Raw genomic sequence first — 20,035 nt, forward strand, 5'->3', positions numbered from 1 at the left:
TAGTGAGTGCATGTGCCCTATAGCAAATTAAAATAATAAATAAATAAATAAATAAAATAAAATAAAATAATTCTTAAAGAAAAATTTGTTCCATTTCCTTGGTACATTTAGATCCCAAGGTGGTTTAAAGGGCCTGAAACAAAAATGTGAGGAAGTTCGTCCCTATTTTCTCTTATTTATTTGCTCAGCCTATAAACCTGGAGAACATTTCCAGTTTAGTGGAGAAAATAGTCAAATAAAAAATTTTAAAAAATTATTATTTATTTAATTTTATTTATTCATTCATTTATTTTTTAATTTGACCAGAGATAGAGAGAGAGAGAGAGAGAGAGAGAGAGAGAGAGAAAGGGAGAAAGGAAGCCACCAGATCCGGGACTCGAACCGTGGTCAGCCATGTGGGAGTGTCCAGCACCTTAACCACCATGCCACCTGCTGGTCCCCAGTCAAATAAAATTTAATCACTTTCATGAAAGGTAACTTTCTGGCTCAACCTTTACTGAGCCTGGACCAAGTGCCCTGACCTCACTGTTTCTTTATTTTCACCCTGGTCCTGGGCATCCAAACTGGCCGTCGTCCTGCAGGTGAGGAAGCCAGTACCTCACTGAGCTATGGGCTGAGGGCAGAGGGAGCAGAGAGCCACATCTAGATATGTCCTGCCTTTCTCCTGCAGAGGCCGTGATGGCAGGGGGAGTCACAACTATGTGGGTTATCCTTGAGCTACAGTCAGCCCATGCCCACAGCAACATTTGGAAAGGGCTCTAGAGGTGGGTCATGGTTCAGGGTGCTAGTTCTAAACTTGCTGGTAACCAGGACATAATGTCAGGTGAATGGTTCTTCTCTGCGTTCCTGTGAGGTAAAGTAACTACCCACCCTCCCAGGTAAAACAGGCCCCAAAGACTGGGCAGATCAAGTGAGAGTGTGCATGCCACATTAGGAAGTCATAATGGTGGTGACCCTTAATAGCCAAAGAATTGGCTTTGCCAATTCTGGGGCCGGAAGGAGGACACTGCAAAGTACCATGAAGCTTGCTGGGAGCCCGCAAAGTGGCATTCTGTGAGTCCTGTCCCAGGAACTGTTTGCGGTGCTCTGGGGGATGAAGAGTTGGGCAGATGGGGCCGAATTCCTTACTGTTCCCTTGTCCACGTTTATCTCATTCTTGGGCTCTCTTCCTCTCTATTCTGGAGCAATTGCTGGAAAGGGATATTCGCGTTTTCAGTCACACATCCCATGCTGCTCGGCCTCCATGAGCTGTTTTTCCCTGTCGAGTGTCCTCAGTTCTCTGCCTCCTCTGTTCCATTCCCTGGCCAGTTAGCTGACTGACTGTTTCACAGATGAGCTTAGAGCAGACTTGTGCATGGGGCTCTCTCTCTTTTTTTGTAGAGATTTTTGCCTTACGGCACATGTGCTGGCTGGAGAGAGAGAGAGAGAGAGACAGTGAGAGAGAGACAGTGAGAAGGAAAGTGAGAAATAACTGCCCAGGGGGGTGGCCACACCACAATCCTTTCTCCTTCACTCTCCTCCCGGGATCTTGGGCATGCATGCACACACACCCAGCGTGAGTTTTAAACCACCAGGACTGGGATTTGAACCGTGGTCAATCATGTGGGAGTCCAGCGATGTAACCGCTACACCATCTGCTGGCCCCATGGGGCTCTCTTCTGGCCACTGTGGGTGAGCCAGTAGAATCCCCAGAGGTGGGTGGAGTCCCATACCTCGTGCAGCAAGCTAGGAGCCCTCGTGTGAATGTGCGCCTGCCCTTGTGCATGTGACTAGAACTCCTCTCGTTTCTTTTTGTCCCTCACGCTCTGCGACTCTTTGTTCTGATATGTTGCCTCCTCCTTTCTGACCTGATTGTTTTTCCCCCTGAGTTTATCTCTCTTATCACCTCCCACAGGAATCATGGGTGTGAGGTCGTGAAAGTGGAGTTCTTAATCCACAGGTTCAAGAAGGTTGGGTGCTTTCTGACTGTCACCAAAGATGGGATCCTGCAATTCTGGACTGAGTCCTTCTCACTGATCAGCTCCTTTAGGGTGAGTGGGGCCCGTTTGTCTGGAGCACCTTAGTGGGTGCCTTAGCCTCGAGCACCCTTATGTTGAAGGTGACCCGGACACAGAGTGGGCTCATTCTCGGGATCTGTGGTCTGAACAGGCTGGCAGTCCAGATGTTCTCTGTGGGAACCCCACAGTTGTCTTCTGCCAGCAGAATTCTGCCTGGATGCCCTGGACACCTCAACACCCCATTTGTCCCAATAGCAGGTCACTTGAGCACTCCCGGCCCACCAGGCTTATTCTCTGGTGTCATTCTTGTGGTGCATGGTGCATGGTGTAACGATCCAGCAAGGCTCCCATGCTAGAAGTCAGCCTCTCCACCTTTCCTATCACACTTATGCTGGCCCTATGTCCTACTGATTCAAACCCTTGCATGGACCAGGCAGGAAATCACAGTGGTTGTGAGCATTGGTTCTGGAGCCCAACTGCCAGGGTTAGAAGCACCACCCACCAGCTTGTGGCCTGGACGAGATACTGTAGAGCTTTGTCGCCTGTTTCCTCTTCATCCCACAGGACTAGTAATAGTAATCCCTAGTAGGGCTGTTAGGAGGATTTAATGACATAGTATGGGTATGAGGAAACTTCCAGAAAGATTGTGGAAAATGAATTAAGATACTATAGTTTATTTTATGTAATTTGTTTTTTTTCTTTTCTTTCTTTTTTTTTTTTTGGAGAGGTTTTTTGCTACAGGGCATGTGCGCTCGCCAGAAAGACAGAGAGAGACAGAGAGACAGAAAGTGAGAAATCACTTCCTGGGGGGATGGCCATGCCACAATCCCTTCTCTTCCATTCTCTTCTCAGGATCTTGGGCATGCATGTACATGCACCAAGTGTGAATTTAAGCCATCGGGTCTGGAACTCGAACTGCAGTCGACTATATGGGAGTCCAGCAGCATAGCCATTATGCCAACTGCTGGTCCCTTTATGTAATTTGTTTTAAAAAATTTATTTACTTACTTATTTCATGAGAGACAGAGACAGAGACAAAGGCACCCCAAAGGGTCCCCACGCCAGCCTTAGCTGGCATGGATTACAGACATGCACATGCATGTGTGTGCACCCAACATGATCAGGGAGGTCCCAGGGAGACAGACCCAGGATCTGTCCCATGTGGGTCCAGTTGCATTACCATGGTGCCACCACCTGGCCCACTAGTTTATCTTGGTGAAAAAAATTGTTGAAATCCATAAGTAGTTGTTTTTTTTAAAAAAAGAATTACTTTGTTTAACTTAATTAATTAATTAATTAATTAATTCTGATTTGACAAGAGAGAGAGCAAGAGCGAGAGCCAGAGAGAGAGAGAGAGAGAAAGTGAGAAAGTAAGCCGCTGAGTCTGGGACTTGAACTGCGATCAACCATGTGTGAATTCAGCACCCTTAACTACCACGCCACCTGCCGACCCCAAGTAGATTTTTTTTTAAGAATTATTTTATTTAACTTTATTTATTTTGATTTGACCTTAGAAAAACAGAGGGAGATAGAGAGAGAGAGAGAAAATGAGAAAGCAATCCACCAGGTCCAGGACTCAAACCATGGTTGGGTGTCTAGTGCCCTTAACCATCACACCACCTGCTGGTCCCAAAATCCATGAGTATATTTTTATGATACATGTTTTCTAAGAACTTTTGGAAGACCCCGTGTGTAGCACTCAGAGCTGGACAAGGTACACGGCAAACAGCCATAAATATAAGCTGATATCATTGTCTCTATGCTGTCCGCTCTTGGCCAGGAGCGGTAAGTGCTCACACGAGAACCTGCCATGTCTTGCACTTGGTGGGCTGGTCTAGAGCCAAGGGAGGGAAGCGCTGCTCTCCAGGCCTCTGCAGGCCTGAGCTGGGAATGCTGCCAGCAGCGAGTTACTTTTGCAGGCCAGTGTAACTGTGGAGTGACTCATGTTACCTCAGGTCATCCCTTGGGAGAGAAGGGGACCTAGATGGAACTAAGGTCCCTGGAGGTCCTGCGACCCTTCAGGTATGTGAAAGGAGGTTCACATTCTCCTTAGCAAGTCTGCGGCTCCTGGCATGCTCCACCTGCCTTTTCTCTTTGTGTGTGTGGGAGGGCGCATGGCAGCCTGAGCTTGAGGTGTGGCTGCGACATGACTGTCACCACAGTGTCTCTCAGGGCCAAAGTCCAGGAGGGCCAAAGAGGACAGAGGAAGGCTCCTAGGGAAGGCTCAACAGACCTGGGGGCTCTTTCTGAAGGGCTGCTTTGGCAGGTAGATTTTGGCAAGACGAGCCACCCAGAACCAGTCAGAATGCCACAGCTGCCCACTGTCATGTGGATGGAAAGCTCTGGAGTTCAAGATGGGGTATGGGCTTCACTCTCCAGTGGTGCCACATTGGGCACGTCACCGAACCCCGTAGGGCTCTGTTTCCCCTCTGAACAATGTGGGGGATGGGAGTTAGGGAGCTAAAGCGTGTGTGTGTGTGTGTGTGTGTGTGTGTATGTGTGTGTGAGATTCCCGCCCTGGGCACAAGAGAAGGCCTCGTGTCCATCATCCTCACTGCCCAACCATCAGCAGAAGCCTGAGAGCTCAGGCCTCTCTGGCGTTGGGGCCCTTTGAGACCGAGGAGACTGTCTGCTCTCTGCCCCTGCCATTCTTTCCGAACACCCATCTGGAGGGAGTGCTTTCACCACCCCTTTATTATGCTCCTTTCTGCCTTGTTCAGTTCAGGGTCTGTGGTGTTACTCAGGGAGGAAAACGCAGATCCCTTAGGCAGCCATGCCTAGCTCACCCCACCCAACTCCCAGCCTATCAGCTGGCCTCCTCTACTGCACACAGAGCAGCTCACTTTTGCTGACCTGGCTTTGCTGTGACTTTCCCTGCCAGAGGCTCCAGCTCTAGCTCTGTCCCTAGACAAGTTATAGGGGCTGACACCAGTGTGTGGAAGGGCCCGGTACCTACTGAGCTCTAACAGGCACCCTGGATGCTGGGGCTTTGGCTCTTCCATCCCTTCCTCACAGCCTTGCAGAACAAATCCTCATCAGTATACCACTTTAGGTAGCAGCACCTAAGAAGTCTTGTGAAACTGCATATGGTAAACAAGTCAGACAAGGAGGGGCAGATGGAGGGGTGTCAGACTCCCGTTCCTAGAGCCTGCTTCCTCTCCCAGAGCCCACTGCTCTGATCAGCCTCGGAGTGCTGCCCATGGATGACCTAATACACAGCTCCCTCTTGCCCTTTTTATGTTGACAAATGGCAGCACCTTGTAATGCTGCTTTCCCCTGGGCTCGGCCACTGTACTGTACTGGTACATGGATGACTCTATTGTTCTTACGTCTGGGTGGCACCCCTGGGAGGGCTTCATATGAGCCCTGCTTTCCAGGCACTCTGGCTTGTCGCGATCACGGCAGTGCTGCAGCGCTCGCCCTCACGTGTGGTTTTCTTGGAGGATACGCAAACACGTCTGTAGATCAGAAGCTATGTACGTTCGAGACTTTGATAGAAGTCTTGTGAAACTACCTGGAAAGGGGCTGTGAAGATGAAGGTGGGAGCACTGGGCTCACAGACCATACCTGGTCTGTGACTGGCTCCAGGGCCTTGTGTGGCAGGAGGTGTCTACGGTGTTCTCCTGGGTAAGTGTCCACAGCCCGAGTCTCCTCTGCTCTTCTCTGGGCAGCTTAACAAGAAGCGGCAGCTCCACAGCCAGCAGAGGTGGGTCATCGACATGGTATGTCTGCACAATGTGAACCTCATTGCCGTGGCATCCACTGAGCAGCAGATAGGTGAGTGCCTTGGCTCTCTCAGGCCTGCTCCCGGGGAGCCATGTGTTTGCCCTCGGCTGAGATCTGCTGGCCGAGCAATGATGAGTGTGGGTTAGAGCCCTCTGGGGGTATTGCCAGGTGGTGAGGCCTTGGTAATCAGAGGGTGGTTAGTGAAGGCCTGCTGAGTGCCATAGAGTGTATGAGGATGACATACAGGGAGAGAAAAAGATAGAGAGATCGATTGATTGATTCCCCCCAACAGGACCTGATCACTCTGCAATCCTTTTTCCTCTGACTCTGCATCCCATCTGGATCTTGAGCATGTGCACACAAGCCCAGTATGTCTTTCAAGCCAGTGGGGCCAGGACTCAAACCTTGGTTGCCTATGTGAGACCTGGCTTCCTCTGCAGTGTTTAACCACCATGCTATGGTCTGGCTCCAGGGTGAGCTTTTAAAATGGCTGACTGTAGTTCAAGTCCTGGACCCAGTAACCTGAAACTCAACGCCAGGTGCAAGTGTGCGCATGCCCGAGATTCCAGGAGGAGAATGGAGAAGAGACTGGTGTGACCATTCCCTCTTGTGGGGCGATTTCTCACTTTCTCTCACTGTCTCTGTCTCTCTCTAGTGAGTGCTTGTACTCTAAGGCAAAAACCTCTAAAAAAATGCCTCTTTGCAGAAAGCTTTCAATTCAGTTTACCCATTGCTCTTAGGATGGAGATCCTTTTTATTTTTTTCTTTTTTTGTAATGAGCTAAAAACTTTTTGCTAGCATATCATAATTGTACATATTTAAGGGACTACAGTGTGACTTTTCTATACAAGAATACAACATATAAGGATTCATTCAGGATAATGGGCATGCCCATCATTGTAACCATTTGTCATTATTCTGTTGGAAATATTTAAAATCTCCCCTTCTGGTTACTTTGAGATGTACAGCAAATTGTTGACATTTATATTCTTCCCACTGCATTTTCACTTTTTAGAATTATTTATTTATATTTATATTTATTATTATTTTAAAAATTTGACTAGAGAGAGAGAAAGTGAGGTAGCAAACTGCAAAGTCTGAGACTCAAACTGCAGTTTGGCCATGTGGGAGTCCAGCACCTTAAGCCCCATACCACTTGCTGGCTCCTCCCCACTGTCCTTCTCTCTATCTGTGATTTTATCTCCTTTTTTATTTTTAAGAGACATTTTTGCTATAGGGCACGTGCACTTGCCGGAGAGACACAGAGAGATAGAGAGACAGGAAATGAGAAATCAGCCCCCAGGGGGGATGGCTACACTGCATCCCCTCTCTTCCATTCTCCTCTCAGAATTTTGAGCACATATGCACATGTGCCTGGTATGAGTTTTAAACTTCTGGGTCCAGGACTTGAGCCATGGTTGACCACATGGGAGTCCAGCAACATAACCATTATACTATCTGCTGGTCCCGCTCCTTTTTTTTTTTTTTAATTATTGGAGGACATGTATGTTCACTAGCAAGAAAGAAAGAAAGGAAGCACCTGCCAATGGGGTGTGGTCATGTTGCAAAGTCCTTTTTCCTCCGTTTCTCCTGTCAGGATTTATCAGCATGTACCTGGCACACATGTACCTGGCATATCTTTCAAGCCACCAAGCCAGGATTTGAACTGCACTTGGCCATGGAGGATCCAGCTCCTAAAGGATAGCAGTTAACCACTATGCTATGGAGCTGGTCCTGTAATTTTATTTCCTTTAATGAATATTCCTCTATCCTATCCTCGATCTTTCCCAACCTCTAGCAATTGATATTTGAGATGGTATCTTTATATGGGGCCCCAGAAAGTCTGCCTCCTGCTGCCCCTGCAATCTCCTTCTCCACCTGTCCCTTTCCCTGTCGTGCCGAGACCACCAAAGCCTTCTCTCACTGCCTCCGCTGACCCGTGGCCTCTGTGGTCTGCCATTCCTCCTGCACCTCTCCCCGCCCCCATCATTTCTTTCATCCCTTTGACCTTCATCTCAGGTGTCACTTCCTCTGGAAGCCCTCTATGACCATCTTGTCCAAGTCAGGTTTCTCTGCTAAAAAGACTCTTGCGGGATTTGCCTTTTTCAATGTAATCACACACTTAACTGGGGTGATCCCATGGTTAGCATCTTCTCCTCCTCTTGGGGTGCTCCATAAGGTCAGGGTCTGCATCTGTTTTGCTCAATGCTGTATCTCAGTGCCTGACCGCCTAGATGCTTGGTGACTGCTGAGTGGACAGGTGGCTGAATGAATGAATGAATGAATGAAGCATCTGCGGTGTTCAGGGAGGGGAGGTCATGGTGTGAAACTGCAGCTGGTGGTGCAAGACTAAATGGGAGGAGGCAGCACCTGCCTTGGAGCAGGCAGAGACTGGAATCAGAAGGGCCTGGGTCTATACCCTGGTCCCACCATCCTGGAGGTGTGTGACTTGGGGCAATTACTTTACTGCCTGGTGCCTCAGTTTACCCAGAGGTACAATGACCCATGTCTCCAGGGTGAGTGTGGCTTCATAAGTAGGGTGTAAAGCTCCTGGCTTAGCACCGGGCACACAGCAGGTGCTTTATCAGCATTAATATCATCATGAGGATAAATCGTGTGTTTCAGACAAAGTGGTCAGGCATCAGCCAGGGCTAGGGCATTCAGGAGGGATTGTGACTTGCTTGGAGCAGTTACCGAACCAAAGTAGGTATGGACCCGACCTATCTGTCTGCCGGGTGATGTCACCTGTAATAAAGCCTTCCTCCTTGATAAACCTCAGGGGTCAGAGTTTGGCGAGCAACTTGTTCCCAATCTGTACCTTGGGTCAGTAGAAGAGCTTCCCAAGGACCAGGTGGCGTCCCAGGTGTTGTCTTCCTTCGTTCTCAGCCAGCCCTGAGAGTCTGGCATTAGAATGCCCCTTAGGGATATGTGTATCATCCTGGCTGTCCTGAGTGAGCAGCTGCCATCTGTTCATGGTCAGAGGCAGGGGAGGAAGTGGCCCCAACCCAGCCAGCTCTCCTCTTGACCCACTACCTGGCCAGACATGTAGAGGGCTGAGGGGGCAAGAACCTGCCATTCAGATACAAGACAGCACAGGCAGAGGAGCTGTTGCTCATCAGACAGAGGCTGGAGCTGAGGCTGGGTCTATTGGAAGGAGCTAGACATTTGAGAAGTCACAGTCCTTTCTCCTCCATTCTCCTCTTGGGATTTTTGGTTACACATACACATGTGCCTGGTGTGGTTTTGAGACTGCTGGGTCTGGGACTCGAACCATGGAGTTTGCCATGTGGGATCCAGTGCCTTCACTACCACACCACCTACTGGTCCTATTGAAGGGTTTTTTTTTTTTTTTTTTCTGTTACAGTTTAAAAATGCCTATTGAGGGGTTTTTTTTTTTTTTTTTTTGCTGATAAAGTTTACTTTATTGATGGTTTGTGACAAGGAGGGGTCCTCAGCCCCTCCCTTCTGTAGGGGTCTGGGATGGAAACTGTCAAGGAGGGGAGCTTCTCAGTGTGGTGGGGACTGAGTGGGAGCAGGGCCTACCCAGCAGCTGAGGGCCTCTTCCTCGTGCTCACGCTGGGGCTGGTGGTTGGGAGCTCTACTCCTTGGAGGCCATGTGGACCATGAGGTCCACCACCCTGTTGCTTTAGCCAAATTCATTGTCATACCAGGAGATGAGCTTGACAAAGTGGTCATTGAGGGCACTGCCAGCCCCAGCATCGAAGGTGGAGGAGTGGGTGTCTCTGTTGAAGTCGCAGGAGACGACCTGGCCCTCAGTGTAGCCCAGGATGCCCTTCAGGGGGCCCTGCGATGCCTGCTTCACCACCTCCTTGATGTCATCGTATTTGGCAGCTTTCTCCAGGCGGCAGGTCAGGTCCACGACTGACACGTTGGGGGTGGGGACACGGAAGGCCATGCCAGTGAGCTTCCCGTTCAGATCTGGGATGACCTTTCCCACAGCCTTGGCAGCCCCGGTGGATGCTGGGATGATGTTCTGGGCAGCCCCACGGCCATCATGCCACAGCTTCCCTGAGGGGCTGTCCACAGTCTTCTGGGTGGCAGTGATGGCGTGGACTGTGGTCATGAGTCCCTCCACGATGCCGAAGTTGTCATGGATGACCTTGGCCAGTGGGGGAAAGCAGTTGGTAGTGCAGGAGGCATTGCTGACAATCTTCAGGGAGTTTTCGTACTTCTTGTGGTTCACACCCATCGCAAACATGGGGCATCGGCAGAAGGAGCAGAGATAATGACCCTTTAGGCCCCACCCTTCAAGTGAACCCCAGCCTTCTCCATGGTGGTGAAGACACCAGTGGACTCCATGACATACTCAGCACCAGCGTCACCCCATTTGATGTTGGCGGGATCTCGCTCCTGGAAGATGGTGATGGACTTCCCGTTGATGACAAGCTTCCCGTTCTCGGTCTTGACGGTGCCGTTGAACTTGCCATGGGTGGAATCATACTGGAACATGTAGACCATGTAGTTCAAGTCAATGAAGGGGTCGTTGATGGCCACGACATCCACTTTACCAGAGTTGAAGGCAGCCCTGGTGACCAGGCGCCCAATATGGCCAAATCTGTTTATTCCGACCTTCACCATCGTGTCTCCGGGATGTGGCTGTCTGTCGAACGGGGAGGAGCAGAGAGCCCATTGAAGGTGTTTGAACTGGGTGAAAATAGTGTTTTCAAAAGACAAGCCTGCCAGGGGCAGGATTAGAACAGAGGGAAGAAGGGAGTCTGCAAGAAGCTCTCTCTGTAATCCACTCCCCGCAGTGTTCCTGTGTAATGCAATGACAGCTCTGACCTGTCTGGGGTCTCCAGCAGTGGGGATGATGGGGTTGTGCCTGGGCCCTGGCCCTGATGAGGAGGCGTGTGAGTGACCAGCCAGGTGTGTGATGAGGGGTCTTTGCTTGGGTCTGCTCCCGGAGCCTTCAGGGAAGCACAGAGAGAACATAAATGGACTCGGCTGAGGCCGGAGAAGACAGAGGCTTCCAGCTACCGGCAGTGCCCAGGCTCAGCATTGCTCCCGAATTTCCTTGTCATACCCGCAGTCACTCGGCAGATGTTCATTGAACCCTAGGTGGGTGAGATGGGACTACAGGGATCCATGGGCCCATCACACAAGCCCTGTCAGGCTGCGCTCAGCACTGGGATTTTATACTGTGAGGCCACTGCCTGGCTTGGGGTGCGGGTTCAGGCTCTGCATGTGCCCTCTCTTCATCTCTTCTCCAGATTTCTTTGATGTCAGTAACCATAAATGTGTCCAGGCCTTCACCTTTACTGATCTGGACAGCTGTGTCCTGGTCATGGACTACTGGTGAGTTTCCTGGGAGTCAGTGCAGGATCTTAGTGGTCACATGATGCAGTGGGGGCTGGGACTCCTGGAAACAGGTCTAGAAAGATCCCTACCCCACTGGTTCTGAGGCCACTGTATCCTTTGCCCCTAAGCTGCTTCTCTCTCGGGCTCACTTTTCACGTCACTCAGACCATGGAGTCATCGTTGCACCTTTTCTTTTCCCTCCCCATCAGGTCAGGTACCAAACCCTGGTCGAGGCCTGTATTGCTGTGGCTAAGGACGCTGGGAATGCCATAGTCCCAAGAGGGGTGACTTGACAAAGAACAGGTGGAGGGCTAGAGGTTAATTTGTTTAGGTTGAAAAAATATTATTGAATTCTGGTTCAAGGATGGCCTGGATCTGGGTGCTGGGCCCATGTGTGTCAGCTGGATGTCCAGCATGAGGCCAGGAAGTCTTATTAGAACTTCCCTGGCTCCCAAGTGGAGGGAGGCCCTTCAGTCTCTTCTGTATTCATCTTTCCCCAGGTCCGACTATCAAAGAGGTGTGTTCTGCTATGGGGACACCAAAGGCAACGTCATCATCTTCACCTCCGACAATGTGACCAATGGACTCTTCAACCCCCACATCCTCCCCAGGGCCTCTAAACGAGGTAGCTGAGAGGCTCGGGAATGGGGTGGAAGCCTTGGACATTTCCGACCCATCTCCTTACACTGCTCTGGGGGTTTGTCTCCTGACACCACTGGCTCCACCTGTCTGTGTCCAGCTTGCTTTCCCTGGAGGTTCATCAACTGCCACCCTTGGGCAATTTGGGTGGTAGGGAGACTCGAAGCCCCACGAGGGCAGGGCAGAACTTAATGCACATCATAGTTGCTCCAGACATACTCATTTTATGATGCCTGCATGCAACTTCTAACAGGAACTTGAGCTTTCTGGACAAAGAGCACACATAGCTTGAGGCCTGATGGCAAATGCCCGAATGATTACTTTCTAGAATGAATAGAGCCTAGGATCCCCAGCTCCTTCTTCACTCCAGCAAAGTTGGGTCTCCCTAGTGGAGAATCTACTTGTTCAGATGCAGCACCTGGGAGAATGAGGGGCCCTGAAACCTGGTTCCAGTTGTGCCAGGAGCTGACAGAGGCAGCAGGTGTCCTGGGTAGAGGCACCACACTGACCTCCCCAGGACTCAGGCAGGTTCAAAGGAGTGTTTGGATGGAGAGGCCTTCTGAGAGGCATGGGAGTTCCACACCAGCTCCAGATGTCTGCTGAGATTTGGTTCGCCTGGCAGAGGAGGAAAGATGGTGATGTGAACCTTGGTCTTTTCCTTATCAGATCACTGGGTCAAAGTTTCCACACAGAAACTCTTAAATGAGAAGTCCCCTTCGCATCGAAGTTACCGACTGAGGGTAAGTTGTATCTTTCCTCGGCCTGTTGCCATGGTACTTATCAGTACACAAGTACCATGCAAAAATAAAAGCAGCAAGTAGATTGTCCCCAGGGTTTGTTAGCCCTTGGGGCTTGGTGTCTAGCACCTGCTGGATCTCACCTGCTCTTCTGCGGAGTGCATCTGTACCCCAGGCACGGCCACGTCTCTCATTAACCTCATTGCGAAGCCTGAGGCTTCGTAATGCCAGCAAATGCCAGCGTACGTCTGTACTGGTGCAGTGGTTTCCCGCTTTCTTTATTCGCTCAGCAAACAGAGGCTTTATGTGACAGAATACAGCTATGTTGCCCCCGAGCTTCTCATCACATCTGGAATAAAATCTCAAGTCCTCACCACGACCATCAGGTCATGGGCAGTCCCTGGCTCGCTGCAGGTCTTTTTATCTACCTTTATTCTGCTCGTTTACTCTGCCTCAGGGGTGTCGGCTCCCTTGCTATTCCTGAACACTAAGCCTTTCCCACCCCAGGACCTCGGCACATACTGTCCTTTCAGGCTGTGGTGCCCTTCCCCTAGGTACTTGTCTACCTCCCTGCCTCCTTCCCTCAGATCCCAACTAGCCAGCCCCACTGCCCACCCCTTTGTCTCTTCACCCTGCAGCATTCTCACCTCCTGACTTTGTAGCATCCATCCATTGATTTTTCATCCTGTCACCCAACAAGATCGATAGTTCCTTCAGGACAGGGACTCCGTTGCGCTCTCCGTTCTGTCTCCAGTGCCTAAAACAATACCTGGGGCTTAGAGGGCTCCTTGTACATTTGCTGAATGAATATGAAGGAATCTGACACTCGGGGCAGGTCTGAGCTGAGTGGTCCAAGCTGCCTCAGTGCTGCTGCTGCTGCTGCTGCTTTTTTTAAAAGAACTATTTTTATTTAACTTTATTTATTTTTATTTGACCATAGAGGGACAGAGTGAGAGAGAGAGGGAAAGAAAGTAAGCTATCAGGTCCAGGACTTGAACCATGATTGGCCATGTGGGAGTCCAGTGTTCTCAACTACCACGCCACCTACTGACCCCCCTCGGTGCTTCTTACAGAACAGAAAAGAACTATTTTTATTTAACTTTATTTATTTTTATTTGACCATAGAGGGACAGAGTGAGAGAGAGAGGGAAAGAAAGTAAGCTATCAGGTCCAGGACTTGAACCATGATTGGCCATGTGGGAGTCCAGTGTTCTCAACTACCACGCCACCTACTGACCCCCCTCGGTGCTTCTTACAGAACAGATTAACTCACTCAGGCCTTCTCATGAGCTAGAGGAGAGGCATGCCTGGCATCATCTTTTCCATCTTCGCTGGAAATCTCATCCTGGGTGTGGTTTTCCCTCCTCGTTGCTAGACCTTGCTAGTGCCTTGCTCCTAGAAGCCACTGAGCAAATGTTTGACGGTCCGATCTCGCCAACCCACCTCTTCCTTTGTTCACATTCCTCCATTTTTGCCCAGACAGGAACATCTCTGGATTGGGAGACTAAGCATTAGGCAGGCCTGAGAGCTGGAGCCAGAGAATTCAGATCCTCACCAGCAGCTCACCCTTCTGACCCCCTGGCTTGTATGTGGTTGCTGAAGAGTGCACGTTCTCACACATTCCAGGCTTCCATGAGCCCACCACGTTGTGACAGACATGGAGGGAGGCAGCCACTGGGGAGTGCAGCTCACCCGTTGTGGAGGCTTCCTGAGGAGAATGTGGACTGTGGCCTGGGCAGGCTCGAATCCACCCCTCCTCCCCGTGTGAGAGAATGGTGCTAGTATGGGCCCAGCATTGCCTATCCTTGAACTTATAAGGGTTTAAATGATAGTATGCTTCATGCTTTTGAGTTTTCTCCATGATGGGATGGCTACACACTCCAGGACACAGGACCTAGGCCAGGACTTGGGTTATGTCACTTTGTCAGAGCTGTGACAGCTAGAAGGGCTTTAGACTTCGTGATCTCTGGCCTCTCCAGCCCCCAAGCCCTGGCTGCATCCTGGGGGCCTGGCCTGGAATATTGTCCCTTGGTTGGGTCTCCTACCACTGCTGGTCTCTTTTCAGGCTCTCCATCCCAACTGGTGTCAACAGGTCAAGTTCATCCCCGAGCTGAACCTGGTGGTCTCTTGTTCAGCCATTGAGAAGTCCTCTCTAGTGCTAACAATATTGCCAGTCAAAGCCTCTGAGAAACCTAAGTAAGGAGCCCCTCTGCAGGTGGAGGCAGGGGTGGGGAGGGAGTGCATAATGCATGTACCTTGGGTGGGTCTGGATTCAGTCCAGCAACATGTGGGCGTCCCTGCTGAGAGAGGACCTACTCGGGGGTCGGTGCACTTCCAGCGGGCAGCGCAGGGTCTTGCAGATCTTGCAGGTCTAAGGAAGCCCAAGGGTCCTATGGGCTGACCGACAGTGGGACGTGGTGGGTAAAGCATGGGCCCTGGAGTTTGGATTTAATCGGCCTTCTGACATTGCCATAAGTGGCTAGACTATAATAAACTTATATTTGCTTTTTAAATGCTAGGAAGCACATAAGTGTGCATGAGAGAGAGGGGGAAGGAGAGAGACAGAGAGACACCTGCAGCAGGGTCTCGTTGTGCTGTGATCTCTTTCTCCCCGCCCTTCAGGTCCTTAGGAGTGTGTGCACATGCATGTGCCCAGCACGTTTTCAGGCCAGCTGGGGATCTGAACCTATGGTTGGCAATGTTGCTTCCAGGCTTGAATGATACTGCGTTACCACTGTAGCACAGTGGCAGGACAGTACACTTCTTTTATACACCAGTCTGTAGGCACAACTCAGCAGAGAAGCCAGCACATAGTAAGTGGGCAGTCAAAAATGTCTTCTCTAGGGGATAGCAGGTGGCATGGTGGTTAAGATGCTGGACTCCCATGCGGCTGACCGTGGTTTACGTCCCAGACTTGGTGGCTTGAAAAGCACACTGGGTGCATGTGTGTGTGCCCCCAAAATCTCAGGAAGAGGATGGAGGAGAAGGGATTGTGGTATGGCCATTTCCCCTTGGGGGTAATTTCTCACTTTCTCTCTGGTGAGCACCCATGCCCTATAGCAAAAACCTAACAGCAGTAACAGCAAAAAGGTGTGTGTGGGCACCATCCCTACCCCTTGAATCTGGGCTGGCCTGTGAAAAGAAGAACAAATTAGGGACTATAATAATACTTGTCTCATTTCCCTCAAGGATTACTTGAGCGGATGCTCTATGTGGTATGCATTCAATAATTGGTAGCATTTATTCTTTGGAGATGGTTCCAATTGATGTCCTTCTAAATTCCTATCTCCTGGAGTGAGTTTTTTCTTCTCTTTTTAAAAAAATAGTTATTTGTTAAATGTATTGTCCATGTAAGAAATGGAAACATTCAGAAGGTTGGAGTCCAGTTGAAACCCCCTCTCCCTTTCTTCAACCCCAGTGCCTCACCTGTTATTTGCATGTATCCACTTCTGTCATTTTGGTGCATACTATCCCTATGCGCTGGATGGTGGGGATTTTTCCTGAGGAACCTTCCAGCTGGGTTTCTCTGGCCTTGCAGCCTTGAGGTGTGTGGCATTTTGCTCCCATAGAGATGGAACAATGAGCTACACTCCAGGCGAATCTCAGGGGAAGAGCAGATTTGCCACCTGTGATGGGGCGTGGCAGGATGAGTTGCAGCCAGGAGACCAAGGACCACTGAGCCCTGTCTCTACCTTCCCTTTCTGTCCTGGTTGTATTCTAGAGGAGAATTCAATCCTGGGATGATGGGACTTAGTCCAACTCTTCATGTTACAGATGGGAAACCTGAGGCTTGGGGAGGGCGGCAACTGTCTCAGAGCAGACATTTGAGCTGGGGCTTTATCTCAGGCCTCACCGTGAGTCCAGTTCCTCTTAAACCAGAAAGTACTTTGTGTACAGACCCAGCCAAATCCTGGAATTAACTGCAGGTTGGAGGAGGGACCCCGAGAGTGTCCGATGCTGTGGGGACTCAGTCTTGGTTGCAGTGCCAATGGTGCAGTGTGACAGAACTCTGCTAGCAGCAGGTTTGCTGAGTCACCTTTGCTTTGGTGGTAGTGTTCCCTCATGGCTGTCATAGGCATTTCATTCAGCTTCTTGTTTTATTGAGTCCCGATGGCAGGGAGATATTGGGGGATCGCCTCACCATGGCCTTAAGGGCCTCTGTGGGTGGCCCCACTGCTTTCCTGAGCTCATCCCTACTGCCTTCCCACTGCAGCTACACTGGCCTTCTTAAGATTGAGTCATATTCCTGTCCCAGGACCTACAATCCCTTCTCCTCCATTTCCTCTTGCCCAAGTGTTTTTCAAACTGCTGGGTCTAGAACTTGAACTGTGCAGTCAACAATGTGGGATCTAGCACCCCAACCTCCATGTCACTGACTTGCTTACTGGTTTTTTTTTTAAGCATTTTTTAAATAAATAATTCTTTTATTTAACCTTATTTATTTATTCATTTTCATTTGACCAGAGAAAGACAGAATGAGAGAGAGAGAGAGAGTGAGAGAGAGAGAGAAGGAAAGTGAGAAAGCAAGCCATCAGGCCCTGGACTCGAACTGCAGTTGGCCATGTAGGAATCCAGTGCTCTTAAACCACCACACCACCTGCTGCCCCCCCCCCTTTAGCATTTTTATTATGAAAAATTTCAAACACACAAAAAATAGATAAAATAGTATTATTTATTAACATCATCTAGTACCTAATCCAAGTCAGTATTTCTCCATTGTCTCCTAATACCTTATTACGATTACTTGAAATCGGATATAAACAAGGTTATGAGCAGAAGACTGAGGGCTGACTTAGGGTTGCAAGTAGAGTGTACATGGGTAGGAGTGGTGGTGGAAACACCAGGGAGGAGGTCATTGCACTAACTCAGACTACTAATGATGGTGGCCTTAAGTTGGCCAGTGGTGTGGTGTGGAGATATATTCTGAGGGTGGGCTGGAGACTGTTATTACACACACATGCACACATGCACATACACTTCTCCACACACCACCTTCCTTCTTGTCTGAATGCAATAATATTCACTGGCCAGCAGGTGACACCATTGACTTCTTGTTGGTCTCCTGTTCTTGTCGATGTGGCTTCTGCAAGTGGGACCTGGCATTGACAAAACAAACTCCAGGCCTCTGGAGTGGGCCTCAGCCTCCAGTAGAGTGCGAGCCTAAGGGTCTGGCTTCCCTGCAGCTGGCCTCACCTGCATTCTTCAGATGGTTGGAGTCAAGAGCGGATTGGATGGAGGAGCAGGGGTGGTGTAGTGGAAGCCAGTGCTGAGCACGCTGACTGACCCACGGTAGTCTTCCCTTCCTTTCCCTTTCTTTACTTCTGTCAACACCATCTAGTTGAAACCACCATCCTCTCCTGCCTGAACTGCTTACAGTGGCCTTCTTAGCAGCCTCCTATGGCCCCTCTGGCTGCCTTCCCTGCACAGCAGCCACCTGCAGGTCTGATCCAGCTGGAGCCCTGCATGGAGCCTCTGGTGGCTCCCTGCTGGGGCTGTGTGGTCCAGGCCTGGCCCGCCTTGCTCACGTTTTCTCAGGTGCTCCCCTGCAGGCCCAGCCAGGTCAGCCTAGTATGTGCTACTCCTCAGTTTGGAGCTTCATCCCTCCCCAAGCTTTTTTGTGGCTGGTACCTTTCCATCCTTTAGGACTCAGCGTCCCTGCATCTTCCTCAGAGATGCTGTCAAAAGTGAGTTTCCTCTTCAGGAGCCGGGTGGTGGGGCAATGGTAATGCAACTCTGTGAGGCTGTCTCACACAGGAATGTTCTGGGTTTGCACCCAGAGACCTCTCTGAACATGTCAGGCGTGCGTGTGCCCATGATCTGAATAGGCTGAGGCTGGATGGATAGTGGTGTGAGGACCCTGTTGCGGGTGTCCATTTCTCTCACTCATGGAAAAAAGAACTAAATAAACTTAAAAAAAAAAAAAAAAAATGAGTCCCTTCAGTTACACTCTGTCAGGGCCAGCTGTGTGTCTCCCTTGTAGGACCTGCCAGGGTTGGTACATGCGCCGCTTCCTGTCTCTCTGTCTGCCGACCTGCTCATGTGTATATGTTCCCCTAGAAGGAAGGCTTTGTAAGGCCTGGCATCAAATCTGGGCCTCTGGTATTCTGGCTGGGAGAAAGCCAGTAAACTTTAAAAATTTTTAAAAAATTTTATTTTAAATAATTTTCAATGTTTTTGTTTTGATTTCTGATACATCATTTTAAAAATTTTGCTAGAGGGCATGCTCGCCAGAGAGAGACAGAGAAAGAGGGAAAGTGAGAAAGCACCCTCTGTGGGGCGTGGCCACACCATAATTCCTTCTCTTTTAGTTCTCTTTCTGGGATTTTGGGCACACATGCCTGGAGTGCTTCTCAAGCTACTGGGTCCAGGACTAGAACTGTGTGGTTAGCCATATGGGGTCTGGCCACCTTAACCACCATGATGCCAGCCGGCTCACCAGTAAACCTTTGTTGAATAAATCAGTGAATCGTAGTTTCTATTAACATGTTGGTAGCCATTCTTTTTTTGGGTAGCCATTCTTCTAAAATATTTCTCTGTACATAGATGAGTGGAAGGAGGCATACCTGGTTTGACAATAAATGAAATACACATATTTTGATACATTTTGGGTGTCCTTTTTTTTTTTTAAGAATTATTATTTTATTTAACTTTATTTATTTATTTGTTTGACCTGAGAAGGACAGAGAGAGAGAGAGAGAGAGAGCGAGCAAGCTGCCAGGTCTGGGACTTGAACTGTGGTCAACCATGTGAGAGTCCAGTGCCCTTAACCATGCCACCTGCTGGCCCCCAATTTTTTTTTTTTTGTAGAGGTTTTTGCTGTAGGGCATGTGTGCTCACTGGGGTGAGAGAGAAAGAGAGAGAGAGAGAGAGAGAGAGAATGAACCAGCGAGAGAGAAAGTAAGAAATCACCCCTGAGGGGTGATGACCACGCCACAATCCCTTCTCCTCCATTCTCCTCCCAGGATCTTGGGCATGCACGCACGCACACCTAGTGTTAGTTTCAAGCCACTGGGTCTGGGACTCGAACTGGAGTCAGCCATGTGGGAGTCCAGCAGTGTAACAGCTACAGCATTTGCTGGCCTCTCCTTTTTTTTTTTTAAACTAGAGGGCATGTGTGCTTACCAGAGAGAGACAGAAAGAAAGAGGGCGAAAGCAAGCCGCCCCCTCCCCATGGGTTGTGGTCATGCTGTGGTGCCCTCTTCTCCATTTCTCCATCCTGGTAGGATTTTGGGCATACGTACACATGTGCCCAGTGTGTTTTTCAAGCCAGTGCATCCTGAAACTTGAACCATGCAGTTAGCTGTGTGGAATATAACTTCCTTAACCACCAGGCCACAGGTTGGCCCACAGTATGTTCTTGAAGCTTTTATTTTTGGAGGGATCCATTTGTCTGTTGAGGGAGGTTCACAGGGAGTGAGATTAGAGTAAGAAATCAGCTGGGGCCTGGCCGACACAGAAATAAAGGGGCCTGAGCTCAACAGAGGCTGTGGGTGTGGCAGTGGTGGAAGTGGCAGGAGGTTGAGGCCTGGCTGGATGGTGGGAGCCACTAGGTCACCCAGGACGATACCCAGACACTGGCTGGGGGCCCGCGGAGGGGGGGGGGGGGCACCTGGGGGG

General features: G+C 49.9%; 1 protein-coding gene and 1 pseudogene across 6 annotated transcripts in view; one reads left to right on the top strand and one right to left on the bottom strand.

The window, feature by feature from the left end:
* The window catches only part of EFCAB8 (EF-hand calcium binding domain 8), an 88,144-nt gene that overhangs the window by 37,409 nt on the left and 30,700 nt on the right, over positions 1-20,035 (top strand). For all 6 annotated transcript variants that reach the window (XM_014586114.2, XM_014586115.2, XM_006143990.1 and 3 more), the window contains 6 exons: positions 1,895-2,030; positions 5,669-5,774; positions 10,955-11,039; positions 11,543-11,667; positions 12,348-12,421; positions 14,484-14,614. In XM_014586114.2, the coding sequence (XP_014441600.1) occupies positions 1,895-2,030; positions 5,669-5,774; positions 10,955-11,039; positions 11,543-11,667; positions 12,348-12,421; positions 14,484-14,614 (657 nt within the window). The remainder of the gene's footprint in view (positions 1-1,894; positions 2,031-5,668; positions 5,775-10,954; positions 11,040-11,542; positions 11,668-12,347; positions 12,422-14,483; positions 14,615-20,035) is intronic.
* On the bottom strand, positions 9,175-10,322 carry LOC102474891 (glyceraldehyde-3-phosphate dehydrogenase-like; annotated as a pseudogene).

The sequence above is a fragment of the Tupaia chinensis genome, unplaced genomic scaffold (genome assembly GCF_000334495.1).
Source record: "Tupaia chinensis unplaced genomic scaffold, TupChi_1.0 Scaffold000115_1, whole genome shotgun sequence".
NCBI classification, from domain to species: domain Eukaryota; kingdom Metazoa; phylum Chordata; class Mammalia; order Scandentia; family Tupaiidae; genus Tupaia; species Tupaia belangeri.